General features: G+C 30.3%; 1 protein-coding gene across 1 annotated transcript; it reads left to right on the top strand.

The window, feature by feature from the left end:
• The first annotated feature begins 2,868 nt into the window (after nucleotides 1-2,868).
• LOC132759173 (neuroglobin-1-like) lies at nucleotides 2,869-3,438 on the top strand. The gene has a single exon (XM_060750895.1). It carries the CDS (start codon nucleotides 2,869-2,871, stop codon nucleotides 3,436-3,438), a length of 570 nt encoding a protein of 189 aa, XP_060606878.1.
• The last annotated feature ends 7,827 nt before the right edge of the window (nucleotides 3,439-11,265 follow it).

An 11,265-nucleotide genomic window follows, 5' to 3' on the forward strand; every position in this document is an offset into this window, starting at 1 on the left:
ACTAGAGCATTTTTGAAAAACATGTTAAACACTTTAAAACTGGTACAATCACAAGACCAAGATTGATATGATACATGTAACATGAAAAATATCTTGAACGAATCTTCGTTCGTTTTCCCAAACTGACCAACTACTATAACTGCATTGTTTATACAAAAGATGGGTCAAATAATCAATTACAAAACAAAACTGCACTGAAACTCTCCACACTTAACATATGTTAAAGAAAATGTCTAGAGTGATGTATTGAATCATTAAAGCTACATTAAATGAATTTCTTAAATCAGGAATAGCGACATTTTATTAGTAAATTTGGTAACATATCGATTCCATATCTTATTATGGTGTCAAGGCAACCAAAATGAGTTTTATAAGCATAAACATCTGCAACCTCACTGTGGCGAAATCAGAATTTGCATGAGAAACTCCGCCTTCGGATCATCCGTACATCAATATTAAATCAACAAAAATGACCATAAGTAGCAGTCCTAATATAACGGTATATTTACGCTTTGTAACGGTTGTTTTCATACAAATTTAATATTTTTATGAGATAATTACTCGTTCCTGAACGCCATGCAAACTGCACCGTGAAGTTAAAACGGTTAAAGTGTGTATGCACATGAAAATCTCGAATTTGCTGTTCTGTATATCAACTGTAACACTGTGACGTAGCACATACATGAACTGATTACAGTCTTCATTTGCATATTAAAATTCGTATACGAACTTTAGTGTTACCGTTGGGTTTTCCGTTTAAAATCGTTATTTACTAACAATATTTGATGAGTTTACAACAATACTGTTAAAAAGGTAAATAAAACAGTAGAAAGCTTGGTTATTAGGCCGACGGCAAATAATTTTACATATTTATTTAATGTAACTTTAAAATCTAGTTTTAATTCATTTGCACTTTAAATACAATGATTAATTCTCAACAATTTAAGATACGACATCCAATAGTGCAAATTAAGAAAACATTGCTTGTAACATCCGTTAACAATTAGATATGCCTTTGATTCAATCCTTTTATCACAAAGCGACCCATGTTAACAAAAAAGAAAATGGTGTATTATATACGTTATTTTCGTGCAAATGCATAAACACAAGAAAACCAAGCTGGGCATATCATAAAGAGATTTGCTCTATCAGATTGAGAATGTAACATGTGCAGTTATAAACGAATCAGTTAGGCACTTAAAATAATTATTAGTTGCATTAGTTTAATTTAAAACAAGAAATATGTTAAGTTTTATGTTACAGGAAAGTATTTACGTAATGGGAATGTGTAGCTAAAATAATCAGACTTTTGACTTTTCGAACAAAGTAAAAAATACGCAAGTACCGTAAATATTACAAATATGCAGAATTCATTATATTTTGTCTTAAGTAAATACAAATATACTTTGTCTGAGAATGAAATAAGCTAATACTAAAATAAACAAAAAAAATATAGAGTTTTGTTACCACTGCATTAAGTCTGTAAAAATGTAACGAAAATTCTAAATGAAACATTATACCTTTAATGTGATGTCAACACAATTTATATAATTATTATATATGTCAAATTAGCTTACAATCATTTTGGTGTTTAACTCTTATTTTGAAAAAGAAATTGTTTTTAAAAAGAACCAAATTAGTTAAGCCTTATTATACATTTGCCGCAACAATAAATGTTAGTTCCTTTTCAGCGATTCGTAAGACTACTACGTGATTTTATTTATATAAAATAATTATTGATTTGCACAAAAGTTACTTTGGTTTACATGTCAAAAGATTTTCCATTAAGATCTTTCAACTGCAAATAATCACCGATTACAAATGTACTCAGTGTGATGGCAGAACGCAATAACGTAATTTCATCTTCTGATTGTTCTGTTACAACAATTGTAAATTTGTTCTCCTTTGTACGATCTGCTCTTTGATCCTATGTTTGTATTTTGTCAATATATTGAAATTTATCCTGTTAGTAAAATACAATATATCGTATTCTGCATATTTCTTTTGTAAACTATAAATAAATTGTAATTTATAAGCAAACAGTTTTCCTACATATAAGTCTCACATATTATATTATTGATATTAACGAACTATTAAAATTCTACGCATAAGAAGAGTTTTATCATAAAAGATGTGAAAATGCGATTCGTTACATTTAATAAGGGAAGGTTTATTTATTTTTGTTTTTATCAAATTTAATTATCATGTATGAGAGAAAGTAATAAAGCTATAAATAAACTCTTAAAATAAAATAAATGAAAACATGTTATGTATAACTTAGTTCTCTGTTTACTGTAACGAAAATCCAAATTTGCTGTTGATTTTAAATAATTGGTAATCAAGTTAATTGTAGTGTATATAAGAGTTCATAGATATGTCGCGTCGATATTGTATCCTTTGGGGACATGATAACTATAGCAATCGTTGATATAATAAATTTTCCTTTGTACTGAGCTATGTTAATTATTGAGATGGCCATACATTTATGCTATACGAAATTATTCTCTTGCCATTTAGTCCATTCTGTTATATATTAGAACATGTATCTGTCGATATGATTTTAAATAAAATCAATAGCTTCACTTCTTAATGCCTTCGTATGAAAGGTTTGTGTCACAATGTAATTGATAAATGAGACAACGTTCATCGACTTCAGGAAAAACACGAAATAGTCCGGACTTTATCTTTCCGTTGTAGAACAACAATCGCAAGTTTGGGAAAAGGTTGTTCCTTTTATATGATTCTGAACAATTGCAATGTAAAGGAATCGACAACGTAAATGAAATAAATTGATATCAATTTTAGAAACAGGATATATTGGGATATATAGTGTTATATGATCTACGTAGAATGTAAAGTAAATTTGAAATGGGATGCACACAATCTGTCACCTACGCTAAAGATACATACGACATGGATCCGAACAGCAGCCTACGTGCTAAACGTGTTAAACGTTTTAAAGAACCACAACCAGACTTGACGGAACATGAAATACAAATAATAAAATCGACTTGGCATTTTATGACACACGATCTGGCTGGAAATGGTCTTCAAATTTTTCTGAAGATATTTGAGTTGTGCCCTGATACAAAATCCATATTTCACGTGGAAAATGTTCGTCACTCAGAATTGGCAAAACATAAAGTAATCAGAGCGCATGGTGTACGCTTTATGAATGCCATTAGTGCCGCTATATATTGCTTGCGAGAAAATATAGAAGAAAAAGACAAGATTGACGCCTTTCTCATAAACCTTGGACAAAAACACAAGCAAGCCTCTGAATTTAAAGCAGAATATTTTGAAATATTCCACGAAGCACTCATGTGGCGATGGAAAATTTGCATTGGAGAAGGGTTTACGCAAGAGGTTTCAGACACTTGGAACCGTGTGTTTGTCTACATGTTAGAAAAAGTTAATCAGGGATATCATTTACAGTAAAACTTTGTTACACATCACGAGAGAAAATTAAGTACAAGTCTACCAATTGACTTCATGGCAAGGGCAAAATCAAAAGTAACATTTATTATTTAAGTAAAGTTTGTTATATCATTGACATCATTATTTATACTTAGATATTTATATAAATAACATGAGAATTTATGCAAAAAGCAGTAATGCAAGCAAGATATACAGTAGACCTTAAACATTCCAATGCGTAAAATAATGAATTTCTATTTGACGTTCGGCGCTCCATGAAATTTTATTTTAACATTCGTAATAGCTTTTATTTTGTATATGCTTGATTTTATTTTACATATAAAAGATTGCTGCGAATTGAATCGGACAAATACAATCCTATTCAAAATGAGAAACCTTACTATAATATATAATATCCCTGATTAAAATGAGATACAAATAATAAAAACGACATGTCAGTCTATGACGGACGATCTGGATATAAATAGTTTTCAAATTTTACCCGTGCGTCAATTCAAATATCTGCAGAAAATTTTACTTGAAATTATGAGGTTTTATAACAATGGAATATTATGTGGGTTCTTTAAGTTGTGAACAGATTATTTATGCGAAATGTAAAATACAATTATTTTAATTCTACAGTACACAAAATGAAAATTTGTTTGATCTTGAAAGTGTGCATTGAATCGTTTTCATTAACAATCAAACCCGAAAATGATGAGTTTTTTTTGTATTTTTTTCTACGTCAAAGTAATAGACCTGTTTCGTATTTGTTTGTTTTTACGGCGCACCGGGATAATTAAGGTCATTTGACGCCGACAGGAAGATGATTTTGGCTAACCTCGGGTATAACTTACTTCGAGTAACGCCAGGTGTCATGACCACTTCACATGCTGGAGCTAAGACTCCAGTTTTTCGAACCCATTTAGTCGCCTTTACAATCACGCTGGGATAAACTGTGACTGCAATACTGATGCCTCAACACTTTAAGGCAACCCTTTAACCACAAGGGGACATGTTTGTATTTACAGACGAAGATTACGTTTTGTAAACAAATTGTATTTGATTTTTCATTAATTTAGTGTTGTGTTCAGATACGTATTCAATGTTTCTTCTAATTTCTTTTAGCTTCTTTTATAGTAGTTTCAACTTACCTAAATTAGACTGAACTTTATAATTATACACAGAGTGAGGACAAGATTATAAAGACAATATAGCAACAAATGACTGTGTACAAACATATTCAGTCTTCTTTTAAAGCACAGTAATGTTAGAAAATTGAGTGATCTTTCAAATCAAAAACACTGAGCAGGAGAGTGGTATTTATTCTAAAACCTTTATGTGGCTGGACGCTACAATATCCTATGTTTAATGCATTTGCTTATAAGATGATACAATTTGTTCTCTATTATTTCATTACCGTTTGATCATATTTAACAAACCTCGACACACTTCCTGCTATGAAAAAATGAAGTGACGTACACAGGAATGACCATAAATAGCTTGGCATTATTTTTGCAAATACGAAATAACACATAAGAATAATTGTTAAATTAAAAAAGAAAAACCAGTTGGTTTTTTTTTCACATAAATTGAAAATTGTCATTAAGTTTAACTTCTTTATAATTCATTTATCATTATGTAAGTTAGTGTAATAATTTTACAGAAAATGGACCACATTGGAAATAAGCTTTTAGCTTAATGGGCAATCCTAGGGTTACATAGAACATACTTATTGATTAATCGTATAATTATTTTTGTGCATTTATGTGTGTGTTTTATTTATATTCAAGTTGATATCTGTGATAAAATTGTATGTGTAAACATGTATGTCTATTCGCTGAATAAATCGATACGATAAATAATTATTGAAATATTTGTATTCATTTATTTTAGTTATTTTTTCTACATTGCCATGTTTATCAACACATAACTGGTTTAATGATACTCTGATTTAAGATGGTTGTTTTTGTTCTGTTTCTTAATAACTTTGACATTTTGCTTCTTTTTAAGATAATGATAAAAATATTTTAAAACGTCAAACGTATGTTCTGAAAAATATTGTTTAATGTACGTCCGTGTCATCTATCTATCAAATACCTAAGTTAGAATTGCAATTTAAACACTTAACAATGAAGCTCTTTAAATCTTAAAAAGGAGCGCAGCAATTGATAACAAGCTACTGTAAAATTGATGGTTGCACAGTTTGTTTGATGCTTTATTGTTTGGTTACGCTGAATTATTGCATTCATCAGTCACCATTTGGCATGATAATAACTGCATTAATTCTGCAATAAAATAGATAAATACAGAATCCCTAAAGAAAGCCCAACACGGCAAAGTTGAAAATGTTGCAGGCTCGGTTTGATTGAGCCTGTTCATGGACGGTACTGGAAAGTGCAAGTTACCGTCCACGCCCCCTAGCAACCCTATTTCTTATCTTTCAAAGCAGAAGGCAGTTCTTTGTATCATGAATGCTTTATTGACATTAAGACATATAACGACTATCTATTATTCTCGAAATTTATTTTATGTCAATGATTGCGTTTAAAGTCTAATCCACAGACACATTAAGACTCTAAAATGGGGCAGATATGATAAATGAATATATGGAATGCTATTTAGGTTAACATTACACAATGCTTGATGGATGTTACATTTTACTTAATGACATTTCTATTGAGCTTACTGGTACTGTCAATATAACGGTTGGCACATTCAGTATGCTTATTGAAAATCGTACTGTGTAACGTGTATGTTATTAAGTAAATGATGCCTACAACATATTTTCATTGGACCAAATGATAGTACACTGAAGCACAATATAACATTCTAATTGCTTTGGCCATGTATCAGCTCTTTTGCAATTATCACAGAAAAAAATACAATGTAACAACACGTGACGAAAGCTTTTATCAGACAGTAAGCAAGTTGTTAGTACGAACAATGTGTCATATTTTGTTACCAGAGGACGCACATTGGTTCTTATAAGTATTATAAGAATATAACAGTTATAAAAATTATAACAGCGAAATTCAGACATGAATTAGCAGTTTTCCCCGTGTTATTTTTTCTTTGTTACCGTTCTTCCCTCAGACACTTCTCCCCAATTTTCCAATATTAATTGTACCGTTGTTCTTGATAGTTTGCTGTCAATGTTGAAAATCACATATATTTATTTGTCAGCAATTATGTATAGCTCTGTACGTTTAATCAATATCTATTTCATTTCCATATATTGTTATTATCAAATTGTCTTTCATGCTATGTTTACATGTTAAATATTGAAAGTTTCATATTGTATAATATATGTAACTGTAAGTTGTCTTTCATGATGTGAACCGCGCCATGACAAAACCAACATAATGCGTTTGCGACCAGCATGAACCTAGACCAGCCTGCCCATCCGCGCAGCCTGATCAGGATCCATGCTGTTCGCTTACAAAACCTATAACAAGTAGAGAAACTGATAGCGAACAGCATGGATTCTGAACAGACTGAGCGGTAGCGCAGACTGGTCTGGATCCATGCTGGTCGCAAACACATTGTGTTGGTTTGTCATGGTGCAGTTCATTTAATTTTGTTTAAATTTTAATAATAATAATGATCAATTATTAATGAAGTGTTTAATTTTGAGGACTGAGGTGTCTTTATGACTTTTTTTTAACCTGCACGTGATATTCATAGATGTTTATGGTTAAATAGCCTTGACCTTTACAATTAAAGGAAAATGAATCCAAGCTTTATTGTTTGTGAGGAAATTCATAAAAATATTGATAATGAGGCGGAGAGGTCTGTCACTATTTGACATTATTCACAGTAGGAAACAATATACAATGAATTGTTCTACATATATATTCAGACGATCTGGTAGTTTACCTGCAAAAAAGGTAAAATTTCTGACATTTCACACGATCATTGAAATTTTATAAAATACTTATCTATTATAAGCATATAGTTTAAAATTAATGAAAGTACTTACACAAATAAAATATAAGAGCCTTGAAATAAAAAGCACATAAACTATCTAGGAGGCACACTATACCATTATTCGTGAAAAGGAAATCAAACAGAATAGATGAAAATGACATAATCCCTTAAGAAATCCCAACACGGCAAAATTAAGAATGTTACAGACTCGGTTCGATTGAGTCTCTTCAAGTTGACATCGTTATATGACAACTTATCAGACACGGCAATATTGATCATTTTATCGTGAACAGTAGTGCCCTGGTTTACGTGTACCTTTTAACCTATATTTGCCGAGTTCTGGAAAATATATGTTTGTGTGTCAACAAGAAATATTAAATTACATATATTTTCGCGATGATTTGACAGTAAATGAATAAAAGTTGGTCTACAATGTCAAATATAAGTTAGAGTACACATTTATTAAAATCTAAATATTCTTTGTAAAAATTAATTAGATTTCAATGGCAGTTGGGAAAGGTTGCTAAAAGAGAGTGAAATAAGAATCCCTTAAGAAAGCCCACACGGCTAAATTGAAAATGTAAAATGGGTGTATTTATTTCTGCGATTTTAGTACGTTTATTGATAATACAAAATGAGGAAAAAAACATCTTTTGTACCGTGTAACTTTTCATTCTCACACTATATACACATAATGTTAATTCCAGACAGACAATCTACTATTTGAAAACAGATTTTAAGATTAATTAAAGAAAGATTTGTATATAACAAATAGAGTAAATTCTCATTTTGGACACCACTAGTGTAAATGGAACAGAAAAACAATTGCACTTGCAAAGAGTGACATTTATACCGTTCTTTTTGCAAAATGACATTTACATATATGGGATATTCTATCAATTGCACGACTGAAAAGTACTAAAATAATACTTGATGAGAGATTACCACCTTTTTATCAAAGATACTGCTTCTTAATAGAACAAACACATAGTTGTATTACAATTTACCAGTTTTATTACATTTTACCAGTTTTATTACATTTTACCTGTTTTATTACATATTACCTGTTTTGGAGAAAGGCAAATGACACAATTTCATACTGTACTGCACTTAGTACTGTTTTAAATATTATTTACATTTAGGTTTTTCAGTAATTTTAATAGTATCATTATCAAGTCAAAATATTTGTGCTTTGCAATAGAATTACAATGTGACTTATTTGGTACATGTGTACCGAACAAATTATCATTGTAAGACTTATAGTAAGCAAAGAAATTGTTTTTAAAAAGAACCAAATTAATTAAGCCTTATTATACATTTGCCGCAACAATAAATGTTAGTTCCTTTTCAGCGATTCGTAAGACTACTACGTGATTTTATTTATATAAAGTAATTAGTGATTTGCACAAAAGTTACTTTGGTTTACATGTCAAAAGATTTTCCATTAAGATCTTTCAACTGCAAATAATCACCGATTACAAATGTACTCAGTGTGATGGCAGAACGCAATAACGTAATTTCATCTTCTGATTGTTCTGTTACAACAATTGTAAATTTGTTCTCCTTTGTACGATCTGCTCTTTGATCCTATGTTTGTATTTTGTCAATATTTTGAAATTTATCCTGTTAGTAAAATACAATATATCGTATTCTGCATATTTCTTTTGTAAACTATAAATAAATTGTAATTTATAAGCAAACAGTTTTCCTACATATAAGTCTCACATATTATATTATTGATATTAACGAACTATTAAAATTCTACGCGTAAGAAGAGTTTTATCATAAAAGATGTGAAAATGCGATTCGTTACATTTAATAAGGGAAGGTTTATTTATTTTTGTTTTTATTAAATTTAATTATCATGTATTGAGAGAAAGTAATAAAGCTATAAATAAACTCTTAAAATAAAATAAATGAAAACATGTTATGTATAACTTAGTTCTCTGTTTACTGTAACGAAAATCCAAATTTGCTGTTGATTTTAAATAATTGGTAATCAAGTTAATTGTAGTGTATATAAGAGTTCATAGATATGTCGCGTCGATATTGTATCCTTTGGGGACATGATAACTATAGCAATCGTGACTTATTTGGTACATGTGTACCGAACAAATTATCATTGTAAGACTTATAGTAAGCATTACTAAGCTAAATATCTTAATACAATGCACATGCATTGTGACAAAAAGAGAAATACGCATTTCAACAAGTTTTAATATGATTAGTAATATATAAGAAACAAGTAAATGCAAGTCATTATCATTTTTATTCGTTCTTTTGTAATCCTAATTACGTCTGACATAGCCAACATACAGAATATATTTTCTTTCTCGGAAACAATTTCTTTCTCGCGTAATTAGTATGACAAAGAGAGGAAATCAAATTATTTAACATAACATCCTTCGGGAAGCTTATTTGCAGTGTACTTTAAAATGGTGTCAGGCAAAATTTCATAAGACGATTGTAGAAACCAATTGAACTTTGAAAAAGATGTTAGGATATCGTTGACAACAAGTCGGAAAGGTATTTGATAAAACTAGATTTGTTTAGAATTTTTAAAATGATTCAAGGATCGTTGATGTCAAACTTTTTAGAAATGTTTGTAGCGAATCTTTTACGGATATATTTGATTTCGTATTTTACATGTCTTGTAAACAACATATTATAATTAAGCTTTGCTGTCTTTAAAAGAAAATATAATTCTCTTTTGTTTCGTCTTAAAAGTTCAGGAAATACATTAATTGAACAAATTGGATTTAAATTGACTGACGATTCAAAATAATTTAAACACATTTGAAGTACATAGGATAATACATTTTGCGGACAACGGCTTAAGTAAATATAGGCATTCTGAAGCAAGAGATGATTTTTAACAAGAAAAAAATCTCTAAAATCTTATTTACTATTGCGAAATTAAAATGTATCCTAAATATGAAAAAGCTTGTGTGTTCGAATTTCACCAGGTTCCTTAGATTCTTTAATGCGTGGCAGATATCTAGCTTTCTGAACATCGGTGGTTCTACACAACTGCCCGTTCCTGACATTATGTACGGAGGGCTATCTAAAATCATCTTTCACCAGTCAATCTAAAGAATCGCCACATCACCTTCACAGTGCTTATTCAATTTAATTGTATTCATTGTGACAAATGGCAATACATTCTTAGAAGGGTTTAGAACACAATAACATTGCATTAAACAAAGGGTTCTGATAAAGCCCCCCTTCAACAACTAATAGCGGACAAACATGATTGTTTTAAAAGTTCTAATGATAATATGGCACTTTCGCATGTGTTTAATGTTACAATGTTATATTAGCGCCGCAAAATTGTGAGGGAAGCCAATAAGAAAAACAACACAAAACAAACACGAATTCATTTCATTCATTAAGCCAATTCAAATTATTAGAGCATTTTTACACAGCAAACTGCAAGCAATAAATTAGAAAATGCATCTGGTATTAACAATAAAAGCTTTGACATTTATTTCTGAATTATATAAACGAGAGTCAATTCTATGATATAATAGATATACTAGCAATCAGCTGCGTACATTAGATGACATTTAAAGATCTGTTGACTATAAAATGTTGAGAATTAAGTACGGGTCAAGCCGGTGTTAGTGGGCAAGAGATATGTTGCATGTTTTCATTATCCCTCATGTACAGATTCAATCAAACCGAGGCTGCAACGCTCTTGTAATAGTGTCGTGAGGGATCACTTTGTTTCCAGATTCTTTTACAATAAGCTGAAATTTTGACAAATGTTCTACATTTCAAGCTTTCATAGTTTCATTTCTTTCTCGGGCGATTATTAAGTATTGAACAAATTAAAAATCAAAAGAAATTTCTACAAAAAAGATTTTGCTGTTTGAAGGAGACATAATAGCATCCAATTTATCGTAAATCATGTTTGAT

This window comes from Ruditapes philippinarum, unplaced genomic scaffold (genome assembly GCF_026571515.1).
Source record: "Ruditapes philippinarum isolate M1 unplaced genomic scaffold, ASM2657151v2 ctg8114_1_1_1_1, whole genome shotgun sequence".
In the NCBI taxonomy this organism is placed as follows: Eukaryota; Metazoa; Mollusca; class Bivalvia; order Venerida; family Veneridae; genus Ruditapes; species Ruditapes philippinarum.

Bases quoted from the DNA above. Each gene is read 5' to 3' on its own strand.
- LOC132759173 (XM_060750895.1), top strand. From the start codon at position 2,869: ATGGGATGCACACAATCTGTCACCTACGCTAAAGATACATACGACATG.